This window comes from Primulina tabacum, chromosome 9 (assembly GCF_025594145.1).
Source record: "Primulina tabacum isolate GXHZ01 chromosome 9, ASM2559414v2, whole genome shotgun sequence".
NCBI lineage: Eukaryota > Viridiplantae > Streptophyta > Magnoliopsida > Lamiales > Gesneriaceae > Primulina > Primulina tabacum.
In genome coordinates this window covers 16,876,899-16,892,842 of record NC_134558.1, presented here as the reverse complement: position 1 = coordinate 16,892,842, position 15,944 = coordinate 16,876,899, and the positions used below count along the sequence as shown (strand labels likewise).

General features: G+C 38.1%; 1 protein-coding gene across 1 annotated transcript; it reads right to left on the bottom strand.

Annotated features, from left to right (window-relative positions):
• Positions 1-2,519: 2,519 nt before the first annotated feature.
• On the bottom strand, positions 2,520-11,115 carry LOC142556956 (uncharacterized). The gene is made up of 9 exons (XM_075668439.1): positions 10,801-11,115; positions 6,302-7,725; positions 5,502-6,106; positions 5,130-5,357; positions 4,869-4,965; positions 3,888-4,154; positions 3,334-3,383; positions 2,703-2,759; positions 2,520-2,581 (listed from the first exon to the last, which is right to left on the bottom strand). The coding sequence occupies exons 1-9, from the start codon at positions 11,113-11,115 to the stop codon at positions 2,520-2,522; spliced, it is 3,105 nt and encodes a 1,034-aa protein (XP_075524554.1).
• Between the last annotated feature and the right edge of the window lie 4,829 nt (positions 11,116-15,944).

Sequence of the window (15,944 nt, the reverse complement as noted above, 5' to 3'; positions counted from 1 at the left end):
CATTTTGCTATTGTATGTGTACGACATGTTGGTAGCAGGCCCCAACAAAGATTAGATCCAAGGATTGAAGGCACAGTTGGCTAGGGAATTTGATATGAAGGAGTTAGGACCAGCAAACAAGATTCTAGGGATGCAAGTTCACTGAGATAGAAGTAACAGAAAGATTTGGCTTTCCTAGAAAAATTATTTGAAGAAAGTCTTGCAACGCTTCAACATACAATATAGTAAGTCAATATCGACCCATCTTCCTGTTAACATTAAGTTATCCTTCGAGATAAATCCTTGTAGTGAAACAGAGAGGATGGAGATGTCTCGAGTACCATATGCATCAGCAGTGAGACGTTTGATGTTCGCCATGATCTGTACAAGGCTGGACATTGCTCAAGCAGTGGGAGCAGTTAGTCGGTATATGACAAATCATGGACGATAGCATTGGAGCACTGTTAAGAGGATCCTTAGATACATTAAGGGTACCTCGAATGCTGCATTATGTTATTGTGGATCGGATTTTACACTCAGAGGCTATGTCGATTCAGATTATGCAGGTGATCCTGATAAAAGGAAATCTACTCTGTTATGTGCTTATACTTACAGGGGGAGCTGTAAGCTGGGTTTCAAAACTACAAACAGTTGTAGCGTTATCTACAACGGAGGCAGAATACATAGAAGCTACTCAAGCTTGCAAGGAGGCAATACGGATTAAAAGGTTATTGGAGGAGATCGGGCACAAACAAAATAATTTTTATTTGTTTTTTAATAGTCAGAGTGTCTTGCACGTCGCAAGAAATCCAACCTTTCATTTCAAAACGAAACACATTGGAGTTAAATTTCACTTTGTGCGGGAAGTAGTATAAGAAGGAAGTGTGGATATGCAGAAGATCCATACAAAAGATAACATAGCTAATTTTCAGACCAAGCCAATACAAATGATAACATAACTAATTTGCTGACCAAGCCAGTGAACACTGATAAGTTTAAGTGGTGTAGATCCTCAAGTGGCCTAGCGGAAATGTAAGCAGCAGGGAATGGCAAGATGAAAGGATGTGTGGAGAAAATGTGTTTGATTCTCAATCAAATCTCCAAGTGGGAGAAATGTCGACAAGATCAATAAATGGAGCTGACAAGTTTGACAAAAGAATTTAGTGGTTGGCAGAATTGAAAAAATTTTATCAGACGACGCATTTTTAACACTTCTTCCCATGGACAAGGGGCTTTATAAATAGAGCCTCCCTTCATTCTGAAATCATCCATTCTTCGAGTTTTCTCTCATCTTATTAGTTCTATAATATTTGTGAGGTGTTTGTTCTCCTGTATTAAGAGAGTATGTGTTTTTTTTGGAAACATAGTGAGTGAGTTGTTCACCACAAAATATTATAGTGGATGTAACGACCCATTACAGGCCCAGTGGACCGCCCATACGGCCCACTGCCCCGATCGACCCAAGGCTATCCCGATCTTGGGCTCCCTCAAAGGGGCCTTTTCCCTCACGGGCTTTCCATAGGCGTCGTACGGGTTACTCATAAAACTCCTCCAGCACATGAACTGGAGTCTGTGCCTTCCCAGGATCGAACCTAAGACCACATGGATATATAGGTACTTAGCACGATCTTGGTACCAATTGAGAATGCAACACCCTTACCCCAAGACATTAAACTATAAATGCAATAATGCGGAAGCCTTAAAAGATTTGGAGAAAAGTAATAATAAATAAAATTTTGGCAAAGTTTGCACCTAATTATAGATTTACCAAAAACCCCAAGCAAACAGAGTAAACATTACCACAGTCAATCTTTCCAAAATACACATAAATCCCATCTCCATAAATACCAAGTGTTTGACAAAAGATGTGACATAATTTTCTTGTTCAAAACATGAACCAATGTGCAATACTCAAAACCATTTTAACAAAATATAATTCTCCAAACTTTGGCACATGCACCTTCCATGCCTCGACACTTCTATCGCTATTCCTTTTTACCTGCATCACATGACATAACTGGAATGAGTTTACAAAACTCAGTAAGTGGAACTTTCAATAACAATTACATATACAATAGTGTAAAGAAAGGAATTATTACAATAGAACCATAGGAAATGACATCATTCAATGGAATATATAGATAACAATTATAAGATGGCATTCTATCAACCATTTCTTTCATTTTCCTTGTATGGCATTGATAAGTCATCCGTCGATGGTATACATGTACATTTCAGTCAAAATCAGTCACTGTACATGTTAAATGTTGATCAACTTCCGTTATGTAGGTTTACAAGTGCTAGAAGCACCACCACTACCATATAACTATCAAGTCATAAAAAGAACCATTGAATCATTGTATCAAACATGTGGTGTGCATGTAATTAGAACTAGCTCATTTCTTAGCAATTGACATCAAAATTCCTTTCCTTTTCTTTCAATCAATGAACCATTACATAACAAGTATATAATCAATGGATTAAAGGAGCTAGGAACAATAACAACATCATTCATCATACATATAGGCCATGAGATGCATTCAAGGAAAAATCCCACTTACAACCAATAGAACTTGTTGTGATAGCTTCTTGGTGGTTGATCCTGCAACACAAGATCAAGAATATACCATTAACTACACATCTTCAACCTATAAATTACCATTCAGGCCTAAACCACCATTCCCTTCACTTCAACCAAATACCCAAAAGATAAATTCCCTTACCTTGGTTACTTGCTCTTGAGGATATGAAGATCACACCTCCAACTTGAAGATTCAAACCTTTGAAAGAAAGGAATTAAGTGAAGAAATTAAGAACTCTAGTTCCTAAGTCGATGGTTGCAAGAGGGAAGAGAGAAATGACTAATTTATTGGCTTAAAAACTCTTAAAAAAAATGTTTTCTACGCCAAAAACATGGACCCCCGTGCCCCCCTCCGTGTAAAGGTCCGTGGCAAGACCCGGACCCCGTGTAGGGGTCCCTGTACCCACTTCCAGGGGCCAAAACAGCAATTTTTCTTGCGAATTAGCCAAAGTGGTAAACATGAAAGTTGTAGCCCTATCTCTTTTCTTGAGGCTCCCCATATTTCAGGTCATTTGGAGGCATGAATAAAAAGTTATGCCCATTCTCCCAACATGTGTCAGTGCAGGAACAATGAAACACACGACACATTTCGGGCCACTTTTGACTCATCTTCCTCAACTCTTTGAACAAAACTCCAAATAAGAAAGTTGTAGCCTTGGATCTTAGCTTTCTAATGCAATTAGCCTCATGCCATTTGGATCAATATCCCATTCATTATGCTAAAAACCGTAACAGATACCAAAATTTTCATACCGTTTCTGCACCCCAATTACCTATTTGGCTCAAACCATCCAAACCATCAATCCAACTCCCAACATTATACCTTCATGACAAAAACAACTCCTCAAATACACAACCATCTACTTAACCATACCAAAACCATAAAGTAAATAACCATGAATACAATGCAATAACCATATTGATGTTATAACATGCAATACCAACCCTTCCATCAACTATACTCATAAACCATAAAAATAACCATGATCAATAATAACTTAACCATATATCCATAACACCAATCCATAGAATAACATCATTGACAATAGAAAGATAAAAGGTTGGGATATTACAATCTCCCCCCCTTATCAAAATTTCGTCCCCGAAATTTTCTTACTTCAAAATAAATCCGGATAACGTTGTCTCGTCTCTTCCTCTGGTTCCTATGTAGCCTCTTCAATCACATGATTCCTCCAAAGAACTTTAACAAAGCCAATTTCTTTGTTCCTTAGCACCTTAACTTTGCGGTCAATAATTTGAACCGGCACTTCTTCATAGCTCAGATTATGCTTCGTGTCGAAGAACATGGGATGGATTTGACAAATACTTCCGTAACATTGAAACATGGAAGACATTGTGAACTCGATCCAAATCCGGTGGCAAAGCCAATCGATACGCTCTTTCACCAATCCTATCCAGAACCTCGGAAGGTCCAATATAGCAAGGACTCAACTTACCTTTCTTTCGAAACCTCATAACTCCCTTGAGGGGAGCTATCTTAACGAACACATGGTCACCTACATTGAATTCCAAAGGCCTTCTTCGAACATTTGCATAACTTGTCTGTCGAGATTGAGCCGTCTTCATTCTCTGTCTGATCAGTACGACCACATCAACCATTTGTTGAACCAACTCGGGTCCCAACATCTTCCTTTCTCCTACTTCGTCCCAATATAAAGGTGATCTACACTTCCTACCATATAATGCTTCATATGGTGCCATGCCAATCGAGGACTGGTAGCTGTTATTATATGTGAACTCGACAAGAGGTAACTTCAAATCCCAACTACCAGGAAAGTCAATAGTACAGGTCCTCAACATATCCTCCAAAATCTGTATAACTCTCTCTGATTGCCCATCGCTCTGAGGATGATAGGCTGTGCTAAAGGCCAACTTTGTACCCAAAGCTCTATGGAGACTTTTCCAAAACTCAGATGTAAACCTTGCATCACGATCTGAAACAATCGACACGGGTATCCCATGAAGTCTTACAATCTCTTGGACATACGTCTCCGCATATTGAATCATAGAATATGTCGTCTTGACAGGGAGAAAATGTGATAACTTGGTCAATCGATCCACGATCACCCAAATAGAATTATAGCCCTTCTGAGTTCTCGGCAACCCAACAACAGAATCCATAGTGATGTGTTCCCACTTCCATTGCGGTATAGGTAAGGATTGCAATAATCATGCCGGTCGTTGGTGCTCAATCTTTACCTGCTGACAAGTCAAGCATTCAGAAATAAATACTGCTATATCTTTCTTCATACCTGGCCACCAATACAGTTGACGAAGATCTTGATACATCTTGGTGCCCCCTGGATGAACTGAATAAGGTGCAGTATGAGCTTCCGTCAAAACATCACGACGAATAGCATCACCAACAGGAACACAAATACGGCCTTGAAATGTAATCAGACCATCACTGTTCAATCCAAACTCAGAATTCCCCTTCTTCTCTGCCTTGCTCTCAAGTCCAACAAAAGATTATCCAACTGTTTCTCATGCTTAATTCTGTCAATCAAAGTTGGTCGAATAACTAAGGCTGAAAGTCGAGCGATCGTACCTTCCTCAACCAATGCGATCTCACTTCTCTGCAAATCCAACAACAAAGGCTTTTGAATCATAGAACCCAATTGAAGACCTGACTTTCGGCTCAATGCATCAGTAACCACATTCGCTTTTCCTGGGTGGTAACTAATAGTGCAATCATAATCCTTCACAAGTTCTAACCACCTTCTCTGATGCATGTTAAGTTCTTTCTGAGTAAAGAGATACTTAAGACTTTTATGATCTGAGAAAATCTCACATTTCACGCCATATAAATAATGTTGCCAGATCTTCAAAGCAAATACCACGGCTGCCAACTCAGGATCATGAGTCGGATAGTTCTTTTCATAATTCTTCAATTGACGAGAAGCATAAGCAATGACTTTGCCTCGCTGCATCAACACAGCACCGAGACCTTTCTTCGAAGCATCTGTATACACCACAAAGTCTTCAACTCCCTGAGGAAGTGCTAACACTGGAGCTGAAGTTAATTTGTCCTTCAATACTTGAAATACTTGCTGACATTCATTAGTCCATTCAAACTTACCTGTCTTTCTCGTCAGAGTAGTAAGTGGCAAGGCTATTTTAGAGAAATCAGCAATAAAACGACGATAGTACCCTGCCAACCCAAGGAAACTTCGTACCCCAGAAACTGTCAAAGGAATCGGCCACTTCTTAACTGCTTCAATCTTAGCCGGATCCACAGCAATTCCTTCCTTGGAAACGATATGACCTAAAAATGCAACTTGCTCCAGCCAAAATTCACACTTCTTGAATGTAGCATATAACTGGTTGTCCCTCAACTGCTGTAACACGATCCTCAAATGCTCCCTATGTAGATCTCGAGTCTTTGAATAGATTAAAATATCATCAATGAATACAATAATGAAACTATTCAAATATGGCTTGAAAACCCGATTCATAAGATCCATAAATATAGAAGGAGCATTAGTTAATCCAAACGACATAACCAAAAACTCGTAGTGACCATACCTGGTTCGAAAAGCCGTCTTAGGTATGTCACACTCCTTTACTTTCAATTGATGGTACCCTGACCGCAAATCAATCTTAGAAAATACAGTAGCACCTTGCAACTGATCAAAAAGATCATCAATTCTGGGTAGAGGATATTTGTTCTTGATCGTTACTTTGTTGATCTCTCTATAGTCAATACATAGTCTCAAGGACCCATCTTTCTTCTTCATGAATAATACCGGTGCCCCCCATGGAGATGAACTTGGTCTGATAAAGCCCTTATCTAATAACTCTTGCAATTGATTCTTCAACTCTTTCATTTTAGTTGGGGCCATTCGATAAGGGGCTTTAGAAATCGGTGCGGTACTTGGTACAATATCTATAACAAATTCCACCTCTCTATCCGGTGGCAATCCCGGCATATCATCCGCAAAGACATCAAGATAATCCCTCACAATATCAATGTCACTCACATTCCCACTCCCTTCTCTAGTTATATCCACCACCGATGCTAGAAACCCATGACAACCCTTAACCAACATCCGTTGCATTTGCAAGCAAGAAATAAAAGAATGGCCAAGCGAAGTACCTGACCCCGTGAAGACCCTGCTATCACCATGCTTTGAAGGAAAACGTACTGTCTTGGCTACACAATCTATCACAGCTCGATAAGTAGATAACCAATCCATTTCCAAAATAACATCAAACTCAATCATGGGAATGACAATCAAATCGGCATTCAACAATTCATCATCTACTTGAACAGGGCACGCTCGAATCACACTTGAAGAATGAATATAATCTCCCGAAGGAAGCACAATAGAAAAGTGGAAAATTTCACCAATAGGAACAAGACCCAGAGAATGCATAAATTGCTCAGATATAAAAGAATGTGTGGCGCCAGTATCAATAAGAGTAGTAGCTACCTTTCCTGAAATAAGAATGGTACCTGAAATGATTGACGAATCAGGATTAACTCCTTCCTTGGTTAAAGAGAAAATACGCCCCTGAACTCGACCCTTGCCCGATGATTGAGTGCAATTGATGGCAATGTGCCCAACTCCTCCACATCTATAACATTTGTTGCTTTCAACTAGACACTCTCCTTTATGTGGTTTATGGCATTTAGGGCATAAAGGCTTATCTGATTCAGATGGCATCGCAGGAGCTTTACCGCGATATTCTTCCTTTCCTTTCCCCTTGTGTCCTCCTTTTTCTCCATGAATTGAAGCTTGACCCTTTTGGACAAATTGTTGCCTCCTGAATTGTCTTTCTTTATCAATCTCTTTCTCATCGTATTCGGCCATAAATGCTTTCTCAACAATCTCCTTGTAAGAATTAGCCTTCGACATTCGAACATCTCTTCGAATCTCCGCCCTCAACCCCCGCATAAAATGCTCGGCTCCATCTTTGTCGTTGCTAGCAATGAAAGGAACAAAAAGAGAACCTTCTTCAAACTTCAAGATGTAATCATTCATGCTCATTGTCCCTTGCTTTAGCTCCAAGAATTCTTTCACCTTGCGGGCTTTAACATCGCTAGGAAAGTACTTGTCGTAGAACAAATCTTTAAACTCATTCCATTTCAATGTTTGAACATTAATCGTTACCTTTGTTGCTTCCCACCAAATTCTTGTTGTCTTAGTTAAGAGAAACACAGCACAACTCACTCGATCTTTATCATCAAAGTTAAGTTAATCAAAGATCGCCTCTGAAACGTCTGCTTATTTGTTTCCTTAAAACGTGCTAGAATTTTTTTTTTTAGAACATTCAGTTTTCGGCCATACACATAAACCTCATAAATAAAATATTTTCCCCTTAAAAAAAACATCATCCAACTTGCATTTTAAAAATCAAGTGAAATGGGCATAAAAATGAAATCGTCACATGTTTTACCAAACCTAAAAACATTATTTGAAAAGTATAGCCCATACTATAACCTCTCTAAAATCTCTTATAACATAAACAAAAGACGTAAAAATATCTTTAACATTACTTAAAATCATAAATAATAACTAGTGCGGAAAACTAGTGTAGGTCCTCGGGTTATGTGCACCTTCAGTCCAGCAAAGTCAACCATCAAGACCTCCATAAACATTATTATTATAATCACCTGCATCAATCACACCTAGTGAGTCTAAAGACTCAACACGTCATATACTTGATAATGAGTAATACGTAATATAAGTAACATATAACAGTGAAAAATACTTATATTTAAAATATCATTTTCATGAAGATGCATAAACATAAATATTTTCGTAAATATTTTCATGATGCATAAAACTTTAAACAATAACATTTTCGTAAACTTAATCATATCATCCTCAACATATTCATATTCATATTATCATCAACATATACGTATTCTTTTTTACTTTCGTTGAATTCAGATCGTTAATTGTGACTTTCGTGTTCATCTACGTCTACGTCTACGTGTTGGGCGATGGATCCATCTACATATAACCAAAGTATTGGGCGGCGGGGACACCAGCAACACTCTCACCGGTCAACTAAGCCTTGGCCTTACGTATTAACATATCATCCTATACATCTACATGTCTGTATCCAAGGAAACACGATCGTCGGGCTTCCACTGGGACCATAACCCTCACGAAATTTCCAACATATCATCGTATTAGTCACAATTACTTCACTTCCTTCAACATTTACATTCTCATCACTTTATAAAAATCATGCATAACATAACATTTTGTTTTTGAAACCAACCATGCAACATGTCTTTTAAATATCCTCCTTAAATCATAAAAATCCCTTAGACACTTAAAAATCATAATTTAATCATGAACATTTCATAAACATTTAAAAATAATCATAATATCATAAAAATAGCATTAGGGCACTGCCATGACGTTTACTAATTTCTAGGTGTAGAAAGACTGTTTTACCCCTGAACTCGACATTTTTCGATCTCGACTTTTTTCTTGATTTCATGACTCTAACATGTCCTAAATAATTATTTAAGCTTACAAGAATTTTTTAATAATTTTATTTAGCTTAAATATTAGACTTTTCATTTATCTTTAAATTAATTGTTTTGACGGTGTTTTAATCCCGAAAAATCCCAAACTTTAATATAAAATTCCTAAATTCTAAATTTAGTCTTTTTATATTATTTTAGCCCTTACAGACCATGACTCGACCCCCGCGAGCCGTTTCCCAATTTTTTCTTTATTTAAAAACCCTAATTGACACCTAAACTTCGACCCCAAGCCAACTTCCGATTTCCACGAGTTGCCCCCAAACCATGTCGATCCAGAACTTGAACAACATCCTAAATTAACCTACTGGACCCTAAGTTCACAAAGAAACCTACCCAAACAACCAAAACGAAAGCTGGGAGTCGCCCCATGCTACAGCCGAGAATCCCTAGTGTGGTAGGACTCTATGATTTGGTGTCTAGCACCTAAACCGACGCCCCAGCCCTTGAACCATCACGTTGTGCACCTTCTTAGGACTCTAGTGAGCCATCCTAGCCCAGCCTGTTCCCCACGCACCGAACCCCCGAACCCCTGAAGCCGCGCGAACCCTGCAGCAGCTTTGGGCTGAGTTCTCGGGTAGATTCCTAGCATGGCTAGGACTCTTCCCCAGCCCCTAACTCGAGTCCTAGCTTGGCTAGGACTCTCACCCTTACCCATGACAGCCCTTGGCCGAACCCTGGTCAAGCCAAGGCCAAGCCAACTCCTTAACCATGGAACCTGATCCCCTAATCCCTTGACAAAAATCTGCTTTTGTTCTTGTTTTTTTGGTGATTTCCGAGAGTCCAGTGAGTGTTTTAGGACCTTAAATCATGCATAAACACTACTAGTTCATACCTAAGACCATGGCAGCCCCTTTACATGATAAAAACATGAGTTTGCATAAAAAATCTTAAATTTTCCTCCATGTGCATGTCATATTCCGAAAATATAAAAAAATAAATCATGTTCTTTATGCATACAATATTTAAACAATATTATGATATGATGGATGAGAAAAGGAGATGTATGGCGTGCCTTCGCGTATTTTACGCACGATAAAACGTTGACGAATCGAAGAACGACGGCGAGGAGATGACGGCTAGAAAACCTTAGCAAAACTTGAAGCTTTTCCCCCTTGGATATTTGGTGTGTGCCGTGTGATATCAAGAGTTTTGGTGTGTGCAAATTGAGAGTGGCGTGAGTCATCAAGGGTTTGGGGAGGGGTTTAACATATTTTATAGTTTAATTAACTACTAATTAGGCTCAAGCCCATTAAGAGTTTTAATTAGGCCCATTAGTCTTTAATTAAATAATAAAAATAATTTTGTTAAAATAAATATGTGAATTTATTAGCCGGGTTGCTAAAACGTTTGCATTTTAGTTGAAAAACCAACACCGATAAAAATTACGTCCCGGCGTATAAAATCACCTCAAAATCCCATATTTTTTTAAAAAAAATAAGAAAAAGCATTACCCTTAATTTAAATAATTAGAAACGAATAACCAATAAAAACATTTTCTATTTATCAGCCCTCGGTCTCCGTTCCTCGATCGCAACTCGAATAACCTTTTAAAATACATTTTAATGCAATTATGTATAAAGATATATTTTAAACATGTAAATATGCACAACATTTTTAATTTATGCAATTAAAACAAGCAATTAAAATACAAGAGAATTTAATAATTTCATGCATGTGATGTGCGTGGACTTTAAAATTTTCGGGGCGTTACAGCCTCGACCGCCTTCACCCACTCCATTGCAATTAAAGGGTCCGAATTCCCTACAAATTCGGGTGGATTCATCTTCTTGAATTTATCATAAGCTCCCTCAACAACTCGTTCTTGAACTCCTTGATCACGGCCTTGGCCTCTACCTTGAACCGGTGTTTGCAATCGGAGAAGTTGCTGAATTTGTTCCCCATGCACTTTAGCTTGCTCATGAAGTAGCCTACCAAACTCATCAACTACATTAGAGGAAGTACTGTCTCGGTCTTCTCCGACTCTCCTTCTAGGAGGTACTTCAGGAGCTTTTCTCTTGGGTGGCATTTTCCTATATTACATCTCAATTTAAAATAATTTTCAAACCATATTACATGTAAAGCTTATCATCATACCAATACATCAATGAGATGCAGAAAGATACATACCGAAGTGTCACAAGCATAGGAAGACATGTGCCAAATCATTGGTCCGAAAAACGTTGCTCTGATACCACTAAATGCAACACCCTTACCCAAAGACATTAAACTATAAATACAATAATGCGGAAGCCTTAAAAAGATTTGGAGAAAAGTAATAATAAATAAAATTTTGGCAAAGTTTGCACCTAATTATAGATTTACCAAAAACCCAAGCAAACAGAGTAAACATTACCACAGTCAATCTTTCCAAAATACACATAAATCCCATCTCTATAAATACCAAGTGTTTGACAAAAGATGTGACATAATTTTCTTGTTCAAAACATGAACCAAGGTGCAATACTCAAAACCATTTTAACAAAATATAATTCTCCAAACTTTGGCACATGCACCTTCCATGCCTCGACACTTCTATCGCTATTCCTTTTTACCTGCATCACATGACATAACTGGAATGAGTTTACAAAACTCAGTAAGTGGAACTTTCAATAACAATTACATATACAATAGTGTAAATAAATGAATCATTACAATAGAACCATAGAAAATGCCATCGTTCAATGGAATATATAGATAACAATTATAAGATGGCATTCTATCAACCATTTCTTTCATTTTCCTTGTATGGCATTGATAAGTCATCCGTCGATGGTATACATGTACATTTCAGTCAAAATCAGTCATAGTACATGTTAAATGTTGATCAACTTCCGTTATGTGGGTTTAGAAGTGCTAGAAGCACCATCACTACCATATAACTATCAAGTCATAAAAAGAACCATTGAATCATTGTATCAAACATGTGGTGTGCATGTAATTAGAACTAGCTCCTTTCTTAGCAATTGACATCAAAATTCCTTTCCTTTTCTTTCAATCAATGAACCATTACATAACAAGTATATAATTGTAAGGTCCAAAATTAAGACGACGTAAACCAACTGCATGCGAATCTAGGAAATTATGAAAATTTAGTAATTAATCGACTTTAGTTGCTAACTAATTATGTGACATACTGGTTTATATGCTAAATGAGATTTTATTTTCATCATGCATAAAATTTTATTTTTAGGAATATTCAAGTGACGATCGAGGAACGGGGACCAAGGGCTGAAAAATTTAAAATATTTTTATTAAATGATTATTTTTAATTATTTAAAATATGGCCGATGCTTGTTAGTATTTTTGAAAAATAAGGGTTTTGAGGTGATTTTATACGCCGGGACGTAGATTTTATCGGTGTTGGTTTTTCAACTAAAATACAAGCTTTTTGGTAACCCGGCTAATAAATTCACATATTTAATCAAAGAAAAACTTTGTTATTATTTTATTTAATCCTAATTAAAACTAATGGGCTTAAATTTTATGGCTTAATAGGCCTAAAGCCTACTTAGTAATTAAATTAGTATTTAAAGTGTAAAAGTATCACAAACCCTAGTCTAGCTTGGGGAAAACAATCGGCCACCCTATAATTTATATTATGAAAACCTTCCTACACCTCCACACACGGCAGCTCACATACTAACACTTGGAGGAAGGGTTTTTCGAAGGCAACAAGTCAAGTAGAAGCCATAGCCGTCCTCCGTTCTTCGTCGTCAACGGATAATCGTGCGTTAATTACGCAAAGGCACGCCTATTCTTCCTTTCAAAACCATCATCACATCATAGTATTGTTTTCATGAAAGAAAAGTTTACAAGTCAAGGATTACTTTCTGTATTTTCGTTTTTGCATGCATCATGAACTTTTCAAGTATGAATTTCAATCCAAATTGTGTTGTTATTTGTGTTAAAGGTGCTGCCATGATCAGGACATGTTTAGAAATTGTTTTACATGAGGTTAGGGTCATAAGATAAGCCACAAACATGCACAAACCGAGTCTAAACACAAGCTGTAGCAACCTGCTGTTGTGGGAAGCAAGGGATTCGGTTTTGGGTTCCAAGGGCTTGGCTGGGTCGTGGCTTCTGTCCAGGGCTTAGCCAGGGTCTGTGAGGGGTCAAGGAGGAGTCCTAGCCATGCTAGGACTCGAGCCAAGTGGGCTGGGAAGAGTCCTTGTTGACAAGGACTCCTACCCGAGAGTGCAGTAAGGGTGGGCAGGGTTCAGCTGTGGCGCAGGGGGTGTGGGGCTCTGCCTGGGTTCGAAGGCTGGGTTTGAGTGAGTCCTTAGGGTCTTAAGTCAGGGCACGATAGGTTGGTTTGGTGGTTGGGCTAACGGATAGAGTCCTAGAAGCTAGAACAAGAGTCCTTGTCCTTAAGCAATTCTCGGCCACTTTAGATACTTGCTGAGGTGGTTCGATTTTTGTGTTAGGTATGGTTTCCGTGTGTTCCTTAGGTCCAGTAGGGTACTCTAGGGTGTTGGTCAGGGTTTGGAGCAACATGGCTCGGGGGTGACTCGATAGAATCAAGAGATGGCTCGGGGTCGAAGTTTATGTGTCATATTAGGGTTTCCTAAGCTTTAAAACTTGAAAAACGGCTCACGGGGGTCGATTCGTGGTTCATGGGGACTAAAATGATATAAAAAACTAAACTTAGAATTTAGGAATTTTATATTAAAGTTTGGGATTTTTCGGAATTAAAACGCCTTCAAACACGTCCAAATACGAATTAATTAAAAAGTCTCGTTTTTAAGCTACATAAAATTATGGGAATTTTAATTTAAGCTTAAATAATTATTTGGGACATGTTAGAGTCAAGAAAATCAAGAAAACGTCAAAAACGTAAAACGTCAAGTCCAAGGGTAAAACGGTCTTTTTACACCGAAAAATTAGTAATCGTCATGGCAGTGCCCGATTTGCTGTTTTACATGATAATATGATTATTTTTAATGTTTATGAATGTTTACAGGGTAAAATGATTATTTTATATGTTTATGATTTAAAATGTTCATTTTAAATGCCTATGGATTTTCATGATGAAACAATAACATTAAAAGACATGTTGCATGCTTTGTTTAAAATGAAAAATGTTATATGCATGATTTTTATTAAGTGATGATAATATGTTGAAGGATGTGAAGGGATTGTGACTAACATGATGATATGTTGGAGATATCGTGAGGGTTATGGTCCTAGTGGGATCCCGACGATCGTATTTCCTTGGATACGGATATGTATATGTAAATGTATATGATGATATGATAATACGTAAGGCCAGGGCCCAGTTGACCGGTGAGAGTGTTGCTGGTGTCCCCCGCCGCCCAGTACTGTGGTTACATGTAGATGGATCCATCGCCTAACACGTATATGAAAGTCACAATCAACGATCTGAATTCAACAAACACGAACATGAACATGAACATGAGTATGAATACGAATATGGACATGAATATGAATATGTTTAAGTGATATGTTTACGTCTTTTGAAAATGTTTTTATGCATCATGAAAATGTTTACTAAAATATTTAAGGTTAAGTTTATGCATCCTCATGAAAATGATATTTTCAGTACAAGTATTTTTCACCGTTGTATGTTAACCGTATTACGTAGTACTTGTTACCAAAGATAGGACGTGTTGAGTCTTTAGACTCACTAGGTGTGTTGATGCAGGTGAGATTGATAGCAATGATATTGGAGGTCTTGACGGGTGACTTGCTGGACTGTCGGTGCACATAACCCGAGGACCAGAGCTTCTATTTCCGCATTTAAGTTTATGACTTTAAGTTAAAGATTTCTACGACATTTCTTTTTATGATTTTGAGAGATTTTTGAGAGGTAGTATGGGCTACACTTTTCAAATAATTATTGCTTTTTAGGTTTGGTAAATGATTTACGATTTCATGTTTGATTTCTCTCTTTGGATTTTCAAGCACTAGTAGGATGTTTTATTTTAAAAATGGTGACAAGGTATTTTAAAACGTTTGTATAGAAGTATATTTATTTACGAGGAAAAAAAAATTTTCTAGTACTTTTTAAGAAAACGAAAAGAGGAGACGTTTCAGTTGGTATCAAAGCAAAGGTCCTGTAAAGGGTTGTGCCACCATCAACGTCGGGAAGATCAGTCGTCAAGCCTCAATTTGTAAGTTTACATGCTTTATATGATTTTATGATGTTACCTGCATGATGATATGAATATTATGATGCATGTTTATTAGCTTTTTGAGTATTTATGCTTTGCATGCTTAAACTGATAAAATGAATTAGGAAATGTCGCATGATTAGGAAACTTAGATTTAAATGCATGTTGGTTACGTTAGAATTTGGAAAACATTCAGATAAAATGCCTCCTAGACGTGTACCCATTATCGAGAATCAGGAAGAGAACAGTGTTAATCACCGAGGGAATAGTCAAAGAAATGCACCACCACCACCCCCTCCTCCAGGGGATCCTGCTACTCGTGCATTAGAGGGTATGGCTCGTCTCTTCGAGCAACAGTTACAGCAGCAGCAGTTACAGCTGCAGTTACAGCAGATGCAGCAGCTGCAGCCACAACAGCCACCTAGGCCACAGCATGATATTTATGATCAGTTCCGAAGGCTTGGGCCGAAGGAATTTTCTGGCACTACTGATCCCTTTGCCGCTGAGAGTTGGATTCGTTCACTCGAGGTACATTTTCGCTATCTAGACATGGGGGATGCTGACCGTGTAAGGTGTACAACTTATCTGTTTCGAGATGACGCTTCTTTATGGTGGGAAGGAGCCGAGCATGGTGTTGACCTTGCTACACTCACTTGGGCACAGTTCAAGACAAAATTCTATGAGAAATACTTCACTGCTGATGTCAGAAGCCGGATAAAGAGGG